The sequence below is a fragment of the Blennius ocellaris genome, assembly GCF_963422515.1.
Source record: "Blennius ocellaris genome assembly, chromosome: 15".
Taxonomy (NCBI): domain Eukaryota; kingdom Metazoa; phylum Chordata; class Actinopteri; order Blenniiformes; family Blenniidae; genus Blennius; species Blennius ocellaris.
In genome coordinates, this window is record NC_137664.1 from 8,958,289 (window position 1) to 8,980,356 (window position 22,068).

At 40.4% G+C, this 22,068-nt stretch overlaps 5 protein-coding genes across 6 annotated transcripts in view; 2 read left to right on the plus strand and 3 right to left on the minus strand.

The window, feature by feature from the left end:
• dym (dymeclin) overlaps window positions 1–1,651 on the minus strand; it is a 53,077-nt gene extending 51,426 nt beyond the window's left edge. For both annotated transcript variants that reach the window (XM_080509731.1, XM_080509730.1), the window contains exon 1: window positions 1,475–1,651. The gene's annotated coding sequence lies outside the window, so the exon portion shown is untranslated. The remainder of the gene's footprint in view (window positions 1–1,474) is intronic.
• Window positions 1,652–5,328: 3,677 nt separating this feature from the next.
• On the plus strand, window positions 5,329–7,467 carry rad1 (RAD1 homolog (S. pombe); the record flags this gene model as incomplete). The annotated part of the gene is made up of 6 exons (XM_080509890.1): window positions 5,329–5,523; window positions 5,640–5,748; window positions 5,849–6,006; window positions 6,107–6,207; window positions 6,613–6,711; window positions 7,290–7,467. The coding sequence occupies 6 exons, from the start codon at window positions 5,329–5,331 to the stop codon at window positions 7,465–7,467; spliced, it is 840 nt and encodes a 279-aa protein (XP_080366016.1).
• A 352-nt stretch (window positions 7,468–7,819) lies between these two features.
• bxdc2 (brix domain containing 2) lies at window positions 7,820–10,396 on the minus strand (the record flags this gene model as incomplete). Its single annotated transcript, XM_080509616.1, has 10 exons — window positions 7,820–8,214; window positions 8,328–8,456; window positions 8,725–8,826; window positions 9,015–9,065; window positions 9,256–9,329; window positions 9,418–9,467; window positions 9,568–9,638; window positions 9,735–9,778; window positions 9,853–9,964; window positions 10,259–10,396. 10 exons carry the CDS (start codon window positions 10,394–10,396, stop codon window positions 7,966–7,968), a joined length of 1,020 nt encoding a protein of 339 aa, XP_080365742.1. The 3' UTR covers window positions 7,820–7,965.
• A 391-nt stretch (window positions 10,397–10,787) lies between these two features.
• Window positions 10,788–15,814, plus strand: dnajc21 (DnaJ heat shock protein family (Hsp40) member C21). The gene is made up of 12 exons (XM_080510022.1): window positions 10,788–11,160; window positions 11,830–11,923; window positions 12,285–12,408; window positions 12,638–12,772; window positions 12,919–13,223; window positions 13,325–13,482; window positions 13,606–13,699; window positions 13,852–14,022; window positions 14,118–14,166; window positions 14,265–14,446; window positions 14,734–14,818; window positions 14,941–15,814. The coding sequence occupies exons 1-12, from the start codon at window positions 11,064–11,066 to the stop codon at window positions 15,097–15,099; spliced, it is 1,653 nt and encodes a 550-aa protein (XP_080366148.1). The 5' UTR covers window positions 10,788–11,063; the 3' UTR covers window positions 15,100–15,814.
• Window positions 15,815–15,837: 23 nt separating this feature from the next.
• LOC308140206 (alanine--glyoxylate aminotransferase 2, mitochondrial-like) lies at window positions 15,838–21,283 on the minus strand (the record flags this gene model as incomplete). Its single annotated transcript, XM_080509891.1, has 13 exons — window positions 15,838–15,939; window positions 16,549–16,647; window positions 16,844–16,993; window positions 17,114–17,202; window positions 17,698–17,830; window positions 18,174–18,266; window positions 18,420–18,520; window positions 18,726–18,819; window positions 19,844–19,937; window positions 20,453–20,547; window positions 20,630–20,753; window positions 20,860–21,050; window positions 21,248–21,283. 13 exons carry the CDS (start codon window positions 21,281–21,283, stop codon window positions 15,838–15,840), a joined length of 1,401 nt encoding a protein of 466 aa, XP_080366017.1.
• Between the last annotated feature and the right edge of the window lie 785 nt (window positions 21,284–22,068).

Below are 22,068 nucleotides of genomic sequence, written 5' to 3' on the forward strand. Positions count from 1 at the left end.
GTGTCAATGGGAAGAGCTTTGAGTTTACATGGACCACTGCGTAAAGAAGAGGTTGCAAATGAACATAGAACCTTTGAAGAAGTACAAATATATGCTATGAAATGCAATCTGTGTGGAAAACACAAATTGGCCCCATGACGGACATTAATAGCAGATTCTGTTGTTTGAGATGACAAAAAAAAAAATTCTAAAATAGGATCATGAATAAGCAGGTTGCCGGTGCTCTAAATTTGCTCCATCATCAGTGTTTTCTGGGTCATTTTTTTTTCTCATTTGTTCCCACTGTCAAGAATATCTTAGACGATTAGCATTCCTCTCTCTTTTGTTCCTTCGAGTTACACCTGTGATGTAGTTTGTGCTATTCAGTATGATTGCTTTTCTTGTGCTATTGTCCTATTCATTTGGGTATAAACTGAGTCTAGATGTAGAATGGTAAATAGATTTCACTTTATCACTGATTCAACAGCTTTACAGTGTTGGTCAGCTTTAACCCATTCACACATATAATCGCACAACAATGATCACCGCTGCCATGGAAGGTGATCAACCTCCCCTGTCGAACAATTTGTGGTTTAAAGTTTGCCTCAGGGACACCTGAACATAATACACGCAGGAGAAGATGGGGGGGATCTAACCCGCAACCTTGCACCATACAATGACCTTGGCACACAATGATGCAAATACCATTAGGTACTCTAATTTACAAACCTAAATTTGAACTAAAGTAATAAACCTGTTTTGAAAACATAAAGCAAGCAGGAAACAAAAGAAGCTTGAAAGCGTTTGCTATGAAGGATGTGCTTTTAATAACTCAGAGATATCTCAGATATAAGTGAAAAATAATGTGTGTGTATATATTTTAATGAAATCTTGAAAAATAGACAATTGTTATATTTTAACGAGTAAATGCAGGTGTTTCAAATAAGGAAGCAGTAATAAAGGATCTATATATAGCAACTTCACGCCACTGAATTTTAAATCGACTTTGAAGACGAGCATTTTTCTACAGTCACAGATTCCCAATAGGATGACACGTCAAGAACCAGGACGTGTATTGTTCTCAAATGACACACCTTTGGCATACAGGTGCACCATAAAGGAGACATGCACGCCAATAAAAAAAAAAATATTTGAAAAAAAGAAGCTGTTTTCTACTTGTAAACAGGCTGTCATTAAGCTGAAAGTGTCCGACCGATGCATGTGCAACCATATCCATTTCCAACATGAAAAGTGTGTTTATTTCTAATATCTCAACGTGTTTGGCGTGAGCTAGCATACACTGATCCCCAGGAAACGATCAATATCGCAGCGATTCACCAAGCCAACGCCTCTAAACAGTTCCAAATGAGCATAAAGTCAGAGATCAGATAAGCTGAGGTTCCAGAAGATGTGATCTGTTCACTGGTGTTGAGAAAACACCATCCGGAGAGCAGCTAACGTTCACTGTCTGAAATCAGCTGACGACTCGGCTTACCTGTCATAAATGCCCCTCGCAGCTTCGGAGGATCTCCTGGCGATCAGAGCCGCGAGGAGGCGACTGTTATCCGCAGAAATCTGAGCTTTAGTCCAATTGTGTTTGGAAAGCTTGACTTGGAAAGGCAATGACATAAAACGATGGGGGGTTTTTTGACAGTGAAGTTTACTCTACATACTCCTTTCCTCCATGTTTTCCACGTCGCCACCCCTTGCGTAATGACGTCAGGTGGGCGTCAGTTACGTAGGGTGACGTTGCAATCAGGGCACGGGATGCGTGTCGTATTTTATATTCGGCAAAATATAAAAATAGTCAATTCAAACTTAGTCAAAACTTCAAATTGCATCAAGAATATACCTTAGAAACATTTAGTCATGGAATATCCTTGTTCATATCATTGTTTATAGCTTTAAAACTATTTCGTTTTATATATTTTCCAAATGTATACCAAAGGTGAGTGAATTATATGTAAATAATGATCGGTGTGAAAGTGTGAAAAACACTTTATTAAGTAAGTGTTGATTTGATTTATAACACCTTTTAAAAACAAATATTAAAAAAAAAAGTTCAATATGCAAATGAGCACATTGCCTAAGATAGTGAAATTAATATTTTAGATATCACATAAGAATACTAAATAACTCTCACAGTATTGGTATTAAGTCAAAGTATTCTTAGTGCCACCACCTTTACACTGTCTCACAATGATCTATCAACATGCATTTTCCAAAAGCAGTCAAATGTAAAGTGACAAGGCCAACATTGATATAATGTTCTGATCTTCAATCATTGAGAAAATCATTGGAAAAGCCCAGTGAACAACCATGACCAAGCAAGGAAATGTAGCATGTGTTCCATGAATTCTTTTTTTTAAAAGAGCATTGTTCCTCATACTCAGCTCCCACACAAAAACACAAATGAAACAATTTTTATATTGTTTTAAAACAAGCGTGGGAATCCTATTTACTGCAGTATTTTTATCAACCAAGTGAGCAATGTGATTTAAGAACCTCTCCTTCGTCTACAAAATTGTTTTTCTTACAAATCCTTGTGAAATGTCTAGAGAAATGTACTGTGATGGAGACAGACTAAAGACAATATAAACATTGCTGGTTTAAATTGTGTAGGGCCACACGTTTTGTAAGTCACTTTTAAAAACACGTGGACATTCCACCAATGGTGCCATAACTGCCTGAGATGAAGACAGAGCAACTTAGCCTGAGAGCAACAAACAGAAATTCTTCTTATTCAACATCATTTTATTATCTCATCCATTCACTAAATTTAAGCTTTACGTACAAAATCTGTTTCATTGGGACAATGTCTTTAATACAGGAAGGAAACATATCTATTTATGATTAATGAAGAAATCTATACATAATAAAAATTAAGAACACGTCATCCAATGAAATAAAAGTATGCAAAATGTACTTAATTTGAATAAAACTGATAAGTTCATTTATATTTTCCTCTGTTTTATATTAATAGAATATTTACACAGTTTTTGATGCATAATTAACATTCTGAGCTATCAGTCCGTCTTCTTATCCCCTGCTATAGTAGACCCATTGGCAGTGACCTCGCCATTGCTTGCAGGCTGAAAGACAAAAGAAAACAGTATTTGACACACATATTTAATATATGAAAATTACATCATTGTGGAAACTCTCTTTTCTTTTCAAGTAATGGTTTCAGAGTTAAAGGTTTACACATCAAACCCTAAAAACCTCATGCACTATGGTTTAAGAGATGCATACATAACAGAAAAGATAACATTTTGAAATAATCTACAAGTTTGTACACTTTCTTTTTAAACATGTATCCTTTATGCTTATGTTCATAATGCACAAAAACCAATGATTGGCTCATCATTAAAAATTATAAAACACTGAACATTACATGAAACCCTTTGATCAAATCATTACACTAATTATACTGTGGAATAAATGTAAAAATAGTCAACAAAATGCCACACATTTTTTCATTGATCAAATCAACTTACCTTACAAGTCCCATTACTCTTAAGATTTTGATCCACTGTTCCAGTTTCCTGGACTGCCTTCTTAGTCCAGAATGTATTTATAATAGGTGAAATGAAAGGATAGATGAAGGGCTCCAGGAACCTCTTGTAGACCCACAAAAGGACAGGAATCACAATGCAGGGAATGCAGACCATGACTACGGCTCAGGCAGGCAATCCAATATGGAAACCCTGAAGTTATTAAAAAAAAGAAGACAATCTCAGAATACACAAGAAGAGAAAATGATTTTACGAGTTACGAGCAAGCTCTCTACTGTGTTTATATTATTAAATAAACACATATCAGCATGAACTGCAATTAACTTTTGAACTGGTCCTGCTCGAGAGCTTTAAATGCACTTCTGAGTGGTTGATGACATCATTGTAGATGGTTGCTGGTTGTAGTACTGTAATACACTTTTGATGCAGATCACTTCTCCAGTATGTTGTTATTTGAGCTTAGAAATAAATCAATCAGTAGTATATACGAGAACCACACTCTTTTCTTTAACATTCCGTATCGGAGCATATTAGATAGCACTGCTTGTACTAATGACAGGGGTATATACAAGCACGGCTTTGTGCGAATAGACACTAAAGTTTAGTAAAGATAAAGAGAGTGGGAAAGCATTGCGTCACGACCAAACTGTCAACAAAGCTAACATGACCTAGCCGTGTATCGTGGAGGAAGTGAGTAAATCTTTACCTCGCTTCGTCTCTGTGTGACTTTCTCTTTTTAAGGAGAATATTTACAACGCCACTGAGTGTTGTTACTCATTGATATTAGTCACTAAGTAATTAGCAGAACATGTTAGCAGCAACGCCATTCGCCTGCTACCTCGGGCTAACTTTTAGCATTAGCTCGGTGGCTAACTTGACATATAGTAACGACACGGCAGAATGACAAGCCATCTTTTGTTTTCCACTGTGTTGAAACCCTCACCTGTGTTTATAAAAAATAAATCTCCGCTGGAACGTTTAGAGGACCAAGACAACGAGATCCGTATGGCGTTATCAGGAGGCTTTAAGAAGAAGTGTCTGGAATGTGACAGTCGCTCGTTTGTGTCCGTAGAAGAAGAAGAAGAAACCGGAAGTTGAAACAATATCGGGCGCCTTCTTTCAAAACAGTCGTGTGAAACCCTGGATTTAGTGAGCATCGAGCATAATTTAGAATACATGGTAACAAACTTCAAATATTTAACGGGTGTTGCGTTTTATAATGCAAAAACCGTCTTGTTAAATCAGCCGCAATATTTGTATTTGGTTGCGTCGTCTGAAATTGTGATCTCCTCACTGTCGTTAGCCTAGCTTAACAACTGTTAGTGTTTGTTGTGAGTCTGTTTAATGTTAGTATCTTTAAAACTTCACTGTTGCATATCAACATAATATCTCGTATGCAACAAAATAGTTGTATTTTGTTAGTGGTACCTTGCATCGCATTTGCTGTAATAAGATTGCTAATTTCTTTGATCAAATAGAAACTGTATGTGATAAGTTCAAAGACCTGGAAACGAGAAAATTAGAGACACTAAGCATGTTACAAATTTAATCATTTCTGTTTTCTGTTATTTTCTGCAAGTACTTCTGTCATAGTTTGGAAATGTGTCATTTTGCTTATGTTGGTGTAAATATGAAATTACTGGCTTTCCATGACACTGTGTAGTCTATTGGTTGCAATTCCTAAAAGCATTGTGTTTCTTCATCACGCATGCATTTGCAGTTCAAAGGCTCTAATGCACGTGGTCCTGGCTCCTTTCTCCTTGTATTTAGGTGCTTAAATGCAATTTCTTGTGAAATCCACTGGTGTTTTTGTTGTTTTTTCCTCAGCTTTACCATGCCGCTGTCCACTCACTCCCAGAGCGACGATGAGCAATATGTTTTTGTGGCCAGTTTGGATAATGCTCGTAATCTCTCCAACATACTGAAAGCCATCGCCTTCAAAGACCATGCCGTCTTCACCGCCACACCAAACGGTCTCAAGGTCACTGTGGAGGACTCTAAATGCATGCAAGCCAATGCCTTTATTCAGGTTTGTTCAGTTCTTTTGTCATTGAGTATGCATTTGACTTGCACATGTAGAGTATTCATTTAGATTTATTTTCTTTGATATCTAAACGAACTGTACTTTTTTTTTTTATATACCAGGTGGAGGTTTTTCAGGAATTCACCATAAAGGAAGACTTGGTGGGTTTTCAGGTCAATCTCACAGTGCTGCTTGACTGTCTCAACATCTTTGGAGGAAGCACAGCACCAGGTACAAAACACGAGTTAAAAAAAAGAATGGTCACTAATATATAAAATCAGACAATCGTACTAATATCACACACGCATATCTACTTTATGTGATGTTGCAGGAGTGTCAACTGCGTTACGGATCTGTTACAAGGGCTACGGCCACCCTCTGACACTATTCCTGGAGGAGGGGGGTGTCGTCACAGTTTGCAAAATTAACACTGAAGAACCTGAAGAAACGATTGACTTTGAATTCTGCAGCAGTAACGTCACAAACAAGGTTTATTTCACTGTTTCATAAGCTTAATGTATAATCGACAGCTAAATTGTAGAGGTACAGCATATGAGAGGATCTAACTCATGTCTTCTCTTTGCTTTAGGTAATCCTGCAGTCAGAGAATCTGAAGGAAGCCTTCTCTGAACTCGACATGACCAGTGAAGTGCTTCAGTTCACCATGTCGCCCAGTCCGCCATACTTCAGGTTTGTGGTCCACACTTGACCATGTATTGTGTCTGTTGGTCCATATTAACATCATTTAAGTTTATAATAGCCATGTTTTGAAGAGAATGAACCTTGTTTCAACTAACAATGGAAGAAACACCCTTAAAATGATTTGCCCCCCCCCCCCACCCCCCCTTCGGTGATGTCCTGTAGAATGTTTTTTCTTCAGGAGATCTTTTCTAATGTTAAAGGTTCAGTAAACACGGGGTGTGATGTTAAACTGTCCTTTGTTCCCAGAGATGGTAGCCAATAAAAATAACTATTGTTCCTGTTAATCAGCACTTGTACTGAACCGAGGCTGAACACTGAAGGATTACTGCACTCTCGAGTTTCACATATGTATGTTTTGAACTTTATTGTTTGTTGATTTGTTTCACTCTCCAGGTTGTCCACGTTCGGGAACTCTGGAAGTGCCCATTACGATTACTCCAAAGACTCAGACATGATGGAGCTGTTCAAGTGCACCAAGACACAAGTCAACAGGTTTGCACAGTCACTAAAATAAGTGTATTGTCAACATCATAAGGCAATAAATGACAGTGTGGCATGTTGGTGGAGGAATAGAGCCTCTACACGACAGCCAAAAATAATTGTGGATGTAAAGAATTGATCAATTGATAATTTAATTATTGATTATTTAATGCATGTTTTTTTACAGGTTTAGGTGGTCATGGCCAAGCGACATAGACTTAGGATTTTGTGGTCAAATAAATAGTTTGCACTCTGACTCCACATTCTTGTTTACATCAGGCCAAAAGGTGTAAACAAAACATGCGCAACGGGCGTGAAGTATATTCACATAACAACAATGCTGTATGCTTTGCTAAACACAGCATAATGTATTTGGGACTCGATGACGGACGATAAAATATGTAAACAAATCAAAACAGTGACACAGATGACTCATCTGTGTTAATAAGTAAACTGAGGATAGTTTTAGTCTGCTTACTGTTCTTTGTATCCTCTTTGCTGCTTTATCCAACTCACAGGTGCTTTCCTGCAGAATCACTGCAGCACAATACATCACTCCAGGTTCATTGCTCTGTTGTCCTGTTTGACAGATACAAGATGTCCCTGCTGAAGCCGTCCACCAAAGCGCTGGCGTTGTCCTGTAAAGTGTCTGTGAGGACGAACAGCCGGGGATTTCTCTCTCTGCAGTACCTCATCAGGAATGACAACGGACAGATCTGCTTTGTGGAATATTACTGTTGTCCGGACGAAGAGGTGGGCGAGGCTTGACAACCAGCCCACAAAGTGTGACTTTGAATCGGCCTTGGAGCTTCAGTGCTTGGTCCGAGGTTTAAACTGGGTGGTTCAGATGCGAGAGGACTGGACTTGCAACGAGCACAGTAAAACTAGTGTGGAAAAGTTCCGTTTGTTCGCCACACATGGAGACGAGTTGCAAGAAAGAGTATAATAAAATTCAGTTGACCGTTTTGGTCCTAAGTGGAAACAATTTCCAGTAAGTGTGAGTGAGTGGACGGCACAGAAAAGGACATTTGTTGCATTGTTTGTGTTGTATGTTAAGAAAAAAAGTTCTTGTACATCACTGCACGCACATCAGTTTGAACTGTTTATTTTCATATCAAACTCAAACAATTTTATCAAAAAAGATGGACACAATGTTAACTGTGAACATCAGTGACTCTACAGGCATCGTTATGTCAAACAGGGATCAGTAGGTTTTCTCAACAGACACTCATGAGACACGCGCTCTGCGTCCTCTTGATGGTTCAGTTACCTGCGGGCCTTTTGCATCCTTTGTCTTTTGAAAGCTTTGTGTTTGTTCTTCTTCACCACTTTTGGCTCCGGCGCTTCTGTCTGGATGTGAACGGGCTTCTGCTCGGCCCGTGTCAGGAAGACGTCGGCGGTGACGTCTTTGTTCAGATCCTCCTTCGCCTCCTTCCTCTTCACCTTGTGAATGTCCTTCACCATGTGCTTCTCGCGCACTTTGGCTGCTGCTGCCAGTCGGAGCGTGCGCCGGTGCTGGGATCAAGAGAAATAACGACACTTAAAAAGGAAATCTATGACGTGCCAGACAAATGAGATCTGATGAGATACGTTTTACACATTGTTGAGCAACGTGCACTGGATGTTACCATGTTAGGAGACAGGAAGTCTGGGTTTTCAAAGAGCGTGGGCCCTCCGAAGCTCCCCTGGAAGATCTTTATGAGGTTGAGCACGAAGCGAGGCCCAATCTCCACGAGGGATGCATCTTCTTCAACGATCTGAATGTGCAAAGGGCAAACAGAAAAATTCCAAGGAAAAAAAAGTAAAAACCAACAAACTTCTGCACGATTCTGCTTTTTGTTACGACTTATACACATTGTAGAGAAAAAGTTTCAGAAGTGAGCGACACCCAGGAGGCTTTTGAAAACATCCATGAGTGAAACTACTATAAAAAAAAAAAAATTGTATCCAGCAATAAATGAAGCTGCAGACGACCCAATGTCTTTCAGTTGTTAGATTATTATATATTATGTTGTGAAGATTTACCTGGTAGTTTCTAAACCATATCCTGTTGTCTGCAATGGTGAACGTGAGGACGTGGTCCACAAAAGGCTGACTCTTTGGGTGGTAGCGAGGGGTGGAGAATGTCTGGAACAAAAAAATAAATACGCAAATGAACACCTATCATATATAAAAACCTAATGCTGCTACTAACTGATGTGCAATTTACCACAACACCCCGTAAAACACTTCAGACCAAATGGATTTGTACCAAACACAGGCAAACAGATACTTAGGATTATTGGAAACAATTATCTTTGATCAAATAATGTCACCTGGATGAAGAGCTCTTTCAGCAAAGCGTAGTGGGGCTCACTGTTAAATTTCTGCGAGGAAAAACAAGATTGTTCAACACTTTTCAGATGGCATACTTCATTATTAACGACTGACATTATTAGAAAATGACAACGCATGCAAGGTTTAAGCTATTTAACTTGAATCTGACACGCCATGACAAGATACACCTGGTGAGGGCCATCATGTTTCTGTGGCTTTTATTTGACTGCTCAAACTTACAGGATCGAATGAGAGCAGCGGCCTGGACCCCTTGAGGCAGTTTCCAGTCATTTTGAGTTCAGCCAGAGTATGAACTGTAAAGGTCACAACCATGAAGAGTTTATAATCATACACTTTCAGATATCTGCTGCACTTCATACAAACAGGAGAGAAGTCACTTACTGTTCTGGACTAGAAACTTAGCTGAAGGCCCATGAGGGCTGTTCGATATCCTGCAGATTAAGAACATAATATAAATTACTTTGCCCTTTAACATGAAATATGCCTCCATTCAAAATTAACAGGAATAAAAAAAAACGACCAAGTACGCACCACATGTACAGATCTTGCTTTTTCTTTGCTTCAAAAAACAGGCACTTGTTGCAGTTTTTTATTTCGCACACCTGTTAAAAAAGAAATAAACAACCAATACATTTCAGATTTGCCAACATGCAAAATATCATTTTGGAATGACCCCAACTTTAAAAGCAAAGACTCACCTCATTAATGACAAGCAACTTGTCCTTTCTGTCCATTTTAGTATCTAGATGATAGAAATGTGATTATTGTCACTGCAAATCAGTAAATGACAACTCACTTGAAGTTAACTGCACCGACCTGCTTTAGAATGAGGCATCATGGTCCTCAGATCCTGCATCAGATGTCTGGTCCTGAAGTTGATTCCTCTCGAGGAGAATATGAGCACTCTTTCCTTGTTGGTCCACTTTCCCTGTTCAGCAGAGTTAAAGTTATTAAATAGTTAAAATCATACTTTTATGCATACGTGCTTGGACACATCGATTCTCATTCATCTCGTCTTTTGTACCACTGTGCAGGAACATAGTCGATTGCATTTTACCTAACGTGTCTCACAATGTTACCCAATAAAAAAGTAAAGTCGAACTGTTTTAGCAAATTTGTTCGTATACAAATAACTTAATGAGGCTAATGTTGTGGTGGACAGAAGCTAGAAGATTGGCTAATTACAGTAATTGCTTGGTACGTAAGGATCCGGAGATCTTACCATGGAAACAGGAGCTGCGACAGTGATTTCATCGTTCTCGTTCTGTTCATTTTCGCCTCCATCCGCGACAATTTTCACTTTTTTAGCCCTTTTCTCAGCCGGACCCAGACCCCCACGTTTTCGCTTGAATGCCGCCATGTTTGGTACGCATGAGGCAAGTCTCGCGTGTTCAATGAACTCACGTTGGAGCGTCAGCTGACGTCCCCTAGTGGAGAGGAGGTCGTGATCTTTCCACTGAAACAGGAACCTATGATATGGAGAACAGTTATAATAATAATAATAATAATATAATAATAATAATAATAATAATAATAGTAATAATAATAATAATAATAATAACGACAGTAAAACGACCATAAAACTATTTCCGCAGTAATTTGAGAGAACGAAGCTTGCAGAATGTACATGTAGTAAGTAACTCTAATCAACAGGGGGCAATAAAGGGTCATCGAAGCTTTAAATCAACAAAGAAGGTTGAGGCGAGAAGTCAGCAATTCTCGCGAGATTTAGCGGCACCCGGCGGCTCTTGCATTCTAGGGGACTGACACACTCACTGAGCCATTATAAGACAACATCTGATCTAAAACTGGAGACTGGGATCGTCATTCAGATCTGAATATGTTAGACACAAACAATCGATTTCTGTTGCTGTCATACTTATAATACTGACTGATACTAAAGAGATAAAACAACACGGCGAGCCGGTGAACTAGCATGCCGCAGGGAGCTGGATGCTAACGTTAGCCTCTCGTGAACGCAACGTGAAGATCTTCAGTCTTCGTCCTCCAGTCTGAGTTCTGTAACCATGAAGTGTCACTACGAGATTCTGGGAGTGAAAAGGGACGCGGGAGACGACGATCTGAAGAAAGCCTATCGTAAACTCGCCCTCAAATGGCACCCAGGTAAATTGTGGCTTTAACATAAGCTGAAATGTTTGTCTGTGTGTGTGTGCGTCACTTGAGGTCACTGTGTTGGAGACAGCTCCCAGCTTTCCCAGCTGTCAAAGGATGAGGGGCAGGGTAAACCCTGGACAGGTCATCACCAGTCCATCACAGGGCAAACAGAGACAGGATCTCAAATGCACATATTCATACATATGTGCAAGCCATATTTATTAAAAATGCATGTTATTCGACTGTAAAGCACCTGAGAAAATCCACCCATGCACATGTGGAATACACACACGCACACACACACACACACACACACACACACACGTACACACGTGATGGTTGTTAAAGTCATCACTCTTTGCAGTGTTGCAATGTAATTATAGATTTTTGTTGATCAATTCAGAAATGTGAAATCTGTAGCAGTTTAATAAGGTAAACTGGACTTGGAAGACATTTCTTCTGAGACTAAGGGACAATACATCTCAGAGATGTCACCAAGTCCTTGTCCAAGATCTTGACCTGATGGACTTGCTTTGGAATGATTCCCGACTTGGACAATGAAAATTTGCATAGACTTTAGTTCTTCATCTTTGATGTCCTAGACAGGCTTTGTATTTTGTACAATTGTCTATAATGTATATAATGACTGTTTTCACTGTAATCTCTCCTAATTCTCAGATAAAAACCTGGATAATGCCGAGGAAGCAGCCGAGCATTTCAAGTTGATTCAGGCAGCTTACGATGTCCTGAGTGATCCACAGGAGAGAGCGTGGTACGTACACACTCATCTCACCACTGCTTGTATATGACATTGAAGCTGCATGTGTGCATGTGACTCTCTTGAGAGTCGGATGACAAGTGAGGCCTTTGACAGTTATGGTGTTGTCATACTCTTGACTGATCAAATGCACCGTGACTCATACGGGACATGGGGGAAATAATGAAATTATATTACATCTTGCTCTAAAGGGACCCTCACAAATGTCACACCTGGTTTCCTGGCGTACAAGTAAATATTGCCTCAGGTTTCTAAAGCAGTGAGAGAGCAGGAAACTGAGTCTGCCTGCAGTGCTCCTTTTCATTTATTGTACAAATACCTACATTTAAATTTGCATTTCCTTGTTTGTTTTTAGGTATGATAATCACAGGGAGGCTCTACTGAAAGGCGGATTGAGCGGGGATTACGAAGACGACAGCATTGACCTGCTGCAGTACTTCACAGTCACCTGCTACTCTGGCTTTGGAGATGATGAGAAGGTTCGTAGTGAAATTTGCTTGGTTGATGTACATTAAAACGTCATTATATTGCTTGCATTCGTCTATTCTCCAGGTCTGCAGTATCCCTGCAACCACTCAATTTCAGAAACAGAAGTTGTTTCCAAGGTTACACCGCTGCCCCCAGAGGATTGTGTGGCAAAGGAAGTTCTTTGTCCACTGAACAACCCTTTTACTGTTTGCCTTTGTTTTGTCCACTGTGTCTCTGCAGGGCTTTTACACAGTTTACAGGAATCTCTTTGAATCCATCGTTAAAGAGGAGATGGAGAACAGCAGGGTGGACGATGACGAAGAGGAGGAGGAGGAGTTTACTCCTTTTGGAGACTCTCAGAGTGATTACGACACCGTAAGTCACAGCCATACACGTATTACACCTCATCATGTCTCATTTATATGCATTTCTTGGATTTAAAAAAAAAATAAAAAATTTGAAAATCAAGCAGTGCATTTGTGAGGTTAGTGTATTTCCCGCTTTGTGTTCGCCTGTCGCAGGTAGTGCACCTGTTTTACGGTTACTGGCAGAGCTTCTGCACCCGCAAAAACTTTGCCTGGAAGGAGGAGTACGACACGAGGCAGGCGTCCAACCGCTGGGAGAAGCGAGCCATGGAGAAAGAGAACAAGAAGACCCGGGAGAAGGCCCGAAAGGAGCGCAATGACCTGGTGCGGCAGCTGGTGGCGTTCGTCCGCAAGCGGGACCGCCGCGTGCAGGCGCACCGGAAGCTGGTGGAGGAGCAGAACGCGGAGAAGGTGAAGAAGGTGGAGGAGCTGAGGCGGCAGCAGAAACTCAAACAGGCCAAGTGAGTGTCGAGGATGGGTGGTTGCTTTCCATGTGTTTGCTGTTTCTTTTGTTCGATTCTTTTTTTCTCTCTTTTTTTTTAATGCTGCCTGTTCTTTGCAGGCTGGCGGAGGAGTATAAGGAACAGAGCTGGGCGGCCATGTCTGAGCTCGAGAAGGACCTGCAGCAGATGGAAGCTCAGTACGGGAAAGAGTTTGGAGATGCATCTGAGAGCGAGGAAGAGGAGCTGGGCATAGAGAAAAATAGTGAAGAGGGGGGAGGTTAGTAAAACGGACCGGAGATTCATTCGAGACAATCTTGTGTCTTTGAGAGGAATCATAATAAAGCATAATTTTCTGAGGATTGTTTATTTTGTGATACGTGTGGAAACATTCTTCCATTAGAAGCCGATCAGCCTGATGAAGACACAGTGATGATCGATGACTACGATGATCTCTACTGTCCAGCCTGTGACAAATCCTTCAAGTCAGATAAAGCGTGAGTGTCCTTTACGTCTCCCCTGCGCTTTCACCCCCTCTTGCATCCCAACAATGGATATTTTGAAGCTAATTTGAGCTACTTTTTGCCTTGATTACTTGATTATACTCTCATTGTTGCTGTTCTTTCACAATTTCCATTTCCTTCTGTAGTATGAAGAACCACGAGAAATCCAAAAAGCATCGTGAGATGGTGGCGTTGCTACGACAACAGCTGGAGGAAGAAGAAGATGCACTCGGTCTCAACGTGGATGGAAAAGAGGGAGCAGAGAATGAATTGGAGCAACGGGAGGAGGACGACGACGAAGAAAAGCCCAGACAAAAGTATGTGTTTTCATCTTGGGCCGTGCAGGCGAACTAAAAATAGAACGACTTGGTGCAGCTCTGTCAAACGTGATGCTTTCTTCTCGTCTCCACAGGCTGTCCAAAAAGCAGAAGAGGAAAAAGAAACAGCAGAAAGTCGTACATGTGAGTCGCACTTTTACCTCTCGGCTTCTGTGCGTACTTATTTTATAATAAACCCCTCTTAGTGGATTTATGCATTTGTGCTCTTCTCTCCTCCACAGCAAAGCGCTTCAGAAGAGGAAGATAAAGACGAGGAGAAAGCTGCACCGACCACCTGCGAGGAAGACGCTCCCGAGACGCCTGCAGACGCTCCCGAGAAGCCCGCAGACGCTCCCGAGAAGCCCGCAGACGCTGCAGAGCCCGAGGAGCAGGACGAGGAGCTCCCTCCCTCCGAAGTCAAGAGGTTTGTTCAGGTTTTGTTTTGTTTTTCCATCCATCTGACTGTTGTTTGTGAGGTCATTCTCGCTTCTCACATTGATCACCTTTTAGTAATATAATAAAACCTGTATCAGTATCTTCTGCAAAATAGAAATACATTGTGTACAACAGTTTGTGGTTTTTAGTGTCGTTGTGGATGAGTTTAGGATCCTGATAAAGATGACCTCTAGCAAGGCTCATGTTTGTGCAAAAATATATGGTATTTGTGATAGTTCTGGGGTTTTGATGTTCTTATTGCTTTTGCCTCCACAGCTCTGGGAAGACAAAAGCAAAGAAGGGAGGAGGCAAGGACAAACCAAAGAACATCAAGCCACAGACGGAAGAACAGATTCCTGAGGTTTGTTTGAGTGTTTTTATTGTTAATGAGGAAAGACTCCTTTAGTCCAGTCTTTGTATTTTATTATTTAAGTGTAATAATAGGCCCTTACTTATCTGAAATGTAATAATTTCTACCTCCAGAAAGAGGCGATCCTCCACTGCGTTACCTGCAACAATGAATTTTCCACAAGAAACAAGCTGTTTGACCACTTGAAGACCAGCGGCCACGCGACTCCTCTCTCCAACGCTCCTCAAGTTTCCGCAAGCAGAAGTAAAAAAGACAAGAAGAAGAACAGATAACGTACCTCTGTGCAGACCGATGGTCCTGGAAGAGTTTGACTCCGAAAACATGGCTGGGAGGAAAAAAAATCTCAGGAGTCTATAAAGACTGCTGACTGAGAACATGGGCTTTTATTATTATTTTTATTTTATTTTATTTTTTAAATTACACTGCATTCGTGTCAGTGAGAGACTTGAGTCTTCCAGACTAATGATTGCTCGAAGTGCAGTTTGACAGTTTTGACGAGAACAGCAAACAGGATGTTTCTAGAACACATTTACTCTCACCATCAGATCTGTTACTTCAGGAATCGTACATATTTGTCCTGAAGTTCGTTGTAGTGATGATACTTGTGAAAATGATTCTGCACACTCATATCTGAACAACCCTGCAGTCATATCTGGAAAACAGTTAATGTAAATACATTTATGTTCCCAAAGGAGAAGAGAAAAAAATGCTTCTTTTTTTTTTTTTTTTTGCTACTTTATTGGTGAAACAAAGCAAATTTATACAAAATTCAGCGTATGTGCTCAACAAGAGATACCGAGTTAAGGAATATGTGATATAGTCTTTTCCTGCTTTTGATAAATGTATTTAATGCCTCTTTTAAATGCGTAAAATGTTGCTGACTCGCAACGATCCCATTGTTTTCAGGCACGATCGTGAGGCGTCAAGCTGTTGAAGGCAGAAGTTGCACTAAATGGCTAATCATTATGTTTTTGTCTTTAAATAATTTCCAGCAATTTCAGTTCTTCAGCTCACTTTTTGTCCATGTAACGACTGACGGCTCTGTTGAAAACTGCCAGGAAGAAATCTACATCTTCCCTGGTGATGCACATCGGAGGCTGGACGCGGAAGGTCTGAAATGGTGAAAAGGCACCAGATTAAATGAAGAAACTCAAATTCACTCGTAAAAACACTGAGCAGAAGGAAATCTCATTTGGTAATGTCGGGAATTAATCCAGTCCAACCTTGAGTTTCCCTTTTTTTGCTCACAAATGAGCTGCGAGGCTTATTGTGGAAAATTACTGTAATCAAGCTCAGGTACAAAAACTTACCATGGCAACCAGTGGAAGAAATGCCTCCCTATTTAAATGTGATGTATTCCATGTGAAGACAAATCAGTGTTGTAGTACTAGCTTGGACCACAAGATGGTGTAGTGGGATATCACAAATCTTCCCACATCAAGGACAGGACATACAAAGTAGATTCAGATACTAAATAAACAAAAGAGCAGTACAGAAAGCACTTTGATTTGTAACTACAATCCCGTGACATTTCCTGCGTCAAATCAAATCACATGTTGGAGAACTAAGTGACAGTTTCAACAATGCATGTCACATTTACCCACTTGTAAAAATGCAGCAGTGAAAATAGAGAATATACTTTATTTATTACCATTTGTACACAAAGTACAAGTGAAATATGGTTATGACTGATCATGTTATACATACATAGGTTCTCTTACCTGTCCATATATGCCTCCCTTTCCTATCAGAACCCCCATGTCCTTTATGTCCTCAAAGATCTCGCCCATCGCCTCGGGAGACAGCGGCTCTCTGCTGGCCTGTGGAGCATAAAGACGGCTGAACGTCTTCCTGAAGATACGCTTGTATCTCGCTCCAGCACTTAAATGTCTGAGTGTTTCCAGTCGGAATAAAGAAAAGCTTCCGCAGGTCACACGGAAGAATCACAAGCAAGCCAAGGTTGTGCTGGTCACACACCTGTTCTACAGGCCTAGGAGAAGAAGTGTCGCTCGGTACCTTGTCTTTGACCATTTCCACACCGATCTGCAAGCCTTTCCCACGGACATCACCGATGATCTCATGACAGTCCCTGAGCTTTGCCATCTCCGTCATCAGATAGGTGCCCACCTGGAGACTGTTCTGCTGCAGGCCGTCCTCTTTAATGGTCTGTCAGATGAGAAAAATGCACAGCGTACAGATGTCTAATTTCTGTAACCCTTACAAAGGAAATTGGTTTCTAAGATGAAATCATCAGTACTGATGTAGAAATGCTGCTTTAGGTCTTACATCGATCACAGACGAACCGACGGCACAGGCCACAGGATTTCCTCCGAAGGTGTTGAAGTGGAAGGCTTTTGCAAAAGAAGCAGCAATTTCTGGAAAATACACAAAAGAGAGAAGCTTAAATGACTTAAAACTCCCATCAGATATACAAAGTGTCTGGGCTAGTTCTGGTCCAGTTGAGGATCTGAGTATAAAATATGGATGCATTTGGATTAGAATGTTTATGTAGTGCTTGTAGTCAACACATTAAGAAGTGTGTTAACAGATTTGGGTTTTTGTTGTTGTTTATTTCAGGTTCTACCTGTAAAAAAAACACAAAAAACAGATCATTGACTGGACAAGACATCCAGTTGTTGATCGTAATTATATGGATAAGAAGATACTACAGCTAACAGGTCAGGTACTTGCTACAAGGAAAGGTATTGTGATGAATCATAACACACACTTTTGATATCATTCATGCACTTTGGCTGTTGATTTGTAAGAACAATGTGGAAAAACTGCAGCATGTGGAACTCTTAACAAAGTTTGATGTTTGATGTTTCAAAAAGGCACATTGTTTGTAGAAACGTTGTTTATTATCTCACCCGGAGTTGTAACGACAGCTCCCATTGGGAATCCATTGCCGATGCCTTTCGCCATTGTAACCATGTCAGGAAGGACGTCATATCCTTGGAAACCCCAGAAGTGGGTTCCTGTTCGCCCAAATCCAGTCTGGACCTGCCAGATACAAAGCAATTCAATTAGTAATTTGTTGTTGAGGGGGGAAAAAACAAATCAACCCACAGAGAGCGTGTCCATACAAGGTCTCACAGTGACTAGAACCAGAGAGAAAGCATGTTGGTTTTCAGTTTACCGGTAATTCTTTTAATTTATAAATCTCCCAATACAATGAGTAACTTATTTAATCAGAGTTGATCTAATACACTGTTTACTCTATTTGTAGGATGTATTGATTTTTAAAGCTCCACATTAAAATAATTGACAGTCAAGTTACATTATCTGCTTTTTGTGTGTGAGGTTCATGGAACAATAGCAACTGGATAATTCAGACAAATCCAACCTCATCTGAGATGCAGATCCCTCCTCTTTCTCTGATGAGTTTGTAGGCCTCCTTCCAGTAGTTTTTAGGGGACTGCACAGCTCCTCCCATTCCCTGTATAAACATTCATATTTTAGTGTTTTGTGTGAAACAGCACAAACAGTCACACCAACAAAAAACACTTGAGACGTGCACAAAATTCTGAGTTGAAACAATATTGTTTTTAATTTTCTTGAGGTACTTCAGTGACCCTGATATATACAGTACCTGAATGGGTTCTGCAAAGAAAGCAGCGATGCGACTGGGGACGCTCGTCGCAAATGTCTCTTTGAGCTGACCGATGTAATGTTCATTTGCCATGCAATGGCCTGCAGGATGAGGAGAAATATTTTTGGCAGCCAAAAATCAACAATAACAATTGCAACAGTAAACTGCAGGTTCGTAGAGAAGGCCTCATGTCATGGTCACTTTGCACTGATTCTAAAGTCCAGTATTTACTTTAGGACAGCAATGTCCTTATCCTTTAGTCTGATGGAGATAACTCTGTTTATGAGACTGCATGTACTTGCTTACCTTGGGCACAGCTGCACTCTCTGATGGTCTGCACAGGTGAATCCCTGCAGTGGCTTCCTCCCCACGGACCCCTGAACACGTCGGGACACATGACCTGTGACCAAACACCACCAAGTGAGGTACGGCTGCAGGAGGTATTTACTGTATCAGTAACAGGGCTTGCAGTTTTGTCGAAGTGATGCGTAACGACCATTAAACACGGCCTCCAAATTCATTTTTCTTACATTCGTTAGACACACTGAGGAAAGAAATTAAATGAACTATAGGCGTGTGCAGTAAAATCCCGGCTCTGCAGCTCTCACAACAGTCTATTTCTTGTTGTAAACCCTGAAAGTTGAGCTTATATCCCCAGTAATGGCACTGTGAAGGGATTCTGTGTAAACCTGAGAATTCTGTATCTTTATTTAACCAAATTAAAAATACAAGACACTCGCATAATGTTTTTCCAGCATAGGCCTCAACACATGTCGCAGCCTGTCATACAATGTAGATGAACTGTGATATTATGCCAGGGTTTTGTTGAACATGATTATATATTTGTTGAGGATGAAGGCCCTTGAAGAGCTTGTGGAAAGATGGAATTTTCTTCTTCACAGATTTCTTCTTCACACCGAATTGACTGAATTTTAGCACCACAATGAGAAGCTTTCTGGTGCGTTGTGGTCACGAAGGTGGAAAAATGTCGTTCTTACAGAAAACGTCCAAACTCCTTTTATGTAATATGTTCCCTTTCAAAAACAAAAAAAGCAAAACTATCATGATTCTCCAAAAGACGCATTCTTATGGAGCATGAAGTGGCCTATCGCAGCTGGACTCCTAAACAAAACAAGCATTCACGCTGCGTTCATGCTGCTCATTAGTATGCAGAGCTAATTTCGCAGCTTGTGGGTGCTTAAAGACGTCAGCTAATTCGTGCTTAGTAACAGTTGTCATAGTTGGCCGGGGAACTGCACAGACCATTTGCTTCCTGAGCAGAGCTTTAGGTTGAGCAGTGTTACATGATAAGCTGTGTGCCGAGGAGATGTGTCTCTCCTTCTTTACAATGACAGAGTGGGATGAACATTGCCGGAGCAACAGCAGCCATGCATTGCTTCCCGGGGTGTGAGATTGCCACGTACAGTCGTGCATCCTGAGCTTGTGGCAACAGGGTATTTAAATCCAGAGTTGGAGGTAAGGCCCATGGTCTGTTGGGTGCCACCGTGATACGAGCCCCTGCAACAGAAAACCAAAAGCTCGACAGGAATTCATCAAGCTGTCATTTGTTCAGAAGAAGCAGGATGGTGTGAATAAATATTCAGAATCATCACATCATTAAAGTTGACGTACCGATTTTTTAAATCTGCCGACAGCCCATAAAAATGGAGGTTTGTTGTGTACCGGTATGTGTGATTTTGACTTAATAGGAAAGTCAAACTAATGTTACTAACAAGTGCACTAAAACAAACCAGAGCATTTCTATGAATATATTTTTGTTCAACTAATATTACCTTCAAGTATTAAAGTGACTTAAAAATAACTCTTTAAATCATATTATCAATGACTTAAACATAGTTTTCATATTAGATGAAAAAACAATATTCCAGAAAGAATTACGGCTGATGAATGACATTATCTGTGACTTAATAAGTAATACATTAGATAAAAACGTTGCTGGTGTCATTGTGTTGATTTGTGTGAATTGGACAAATATACCAGCAGTAAGTGTCCATCCATTGCAGCACACGTACCTGAATGTGATGATATCAAAGTTGCCCGTGTGGAGCCGAGCCATCAGCATGGCCAGATCGTTGGCTTCCGAGCCGCTGTTTGTCAGATATACCACCTGCGTGAAGAGAGACATTTGAGTCGCAGTCTTCAGTGTGTACCCACCTCGTGGTCTGTGTTGATCAAGTGCAGCACAGCACCTTCAGAGGATGCGGTAAGTTGGATGTCAGTTTTTCACAATACTCATGGAGCCCTGGATGAGGGTAGATGTTTGTAGTGTGCCACAGTCTCCTCAGCTGCTTCTCTGTCGCTGCTATAACTTTCCTTCGCAAGCAAGAGTCAGAGTTGGGGGGGAAAAATAATTATTAGATGTTATTTCTGACCGATGAACACATTACTGAGTGACACAATGAAAAGAGAAGCTCTTTACGGATTGCAGTGACCCACAGCCACGGTGGCCACCCCAGCAAATAAATCCAAATATCGCCTCCCATCCACATCCCACAGCCACTGCATGTGTCCCTGGTGGATGAACACTGGTTTCTTGTAATATGTAATCTTCGTGGTGACAGGGTTACAGTTCTGTCTGCGAATCTCCATCATGCGCTCTTTGGACATGCCCTGGAGAAACATGCGCAGATGAGAAGTTATTAGAAAAGAGATCAAGAGTCATGTTTTAATTTGACCTTTTAAGTGAAGCATCAGAGCAGTATGTGTGAGTTATGAATCACTGAAATCTGTCTTGATGTCAGCCACCTTCAATACACTGCTTTAGTGAAATATATCGAAATACAACGTCACTCTTATTGTATACTTACTGTATACTCCTCTGGTTTGAAACTGCATGGAGGCATCTCCAGGAGGTCGACGGGACTCGGATTGACGACTGCTTTCTGGCATACTGCACCTGAAATGTTAGTTTGATATATACAAAATATATATATATATATATATATATATATATATATATATATATATATTTATTTATTTATTTTTTAAATATATATCAAGTGTGTGTGTGTGTGTGTGTGTGTGTGTGTGTGTGTGTGTGTGTGTGTGTGTGTGTGTGTGTGTGTGTGTATATATATGTATATATATGTATGTATGTATATGTATGTATGTATATGTGTGTGTGTGACACACACACACACATACAGTTAAGATGCCACTGACTTTATCAAACTCATATAGGAGTAGGCTTCAAAACCTTGGATTGAGCTGCTTAACTACAAAAAAAACAGAATCTCTGTGTTTTATATTCACCTAGTGTTGTTTTCAACAATGACCTGGTTAATATTTGATCAGATTAAATTTGGGGTGATGTTTTAACCACATTAACGTTTCAGCGTAGGAAGTGTGCTCTTGCTGCTTTGCAAAACATGGATGCTTCTCAGATTGTGCCAGTTGGATCTCGTTTGACTGACATCAGATAGTTAATGTTTGATTGAATTTTTCAAAACATCTAAAACAAATGCAGGCAGAGACTTTCCAGTGTACTCATGTGCGTACTGAGTACATGCCAAGCAATACTTTTTTAAATGATTGTCTAGGTTTGTGACATCATTTTACATAATAAGATCAATGAGAGATGGTAGTTTGCCTCCAATATTTTCAGAATAACAAATGTTTTTTTTCCCGT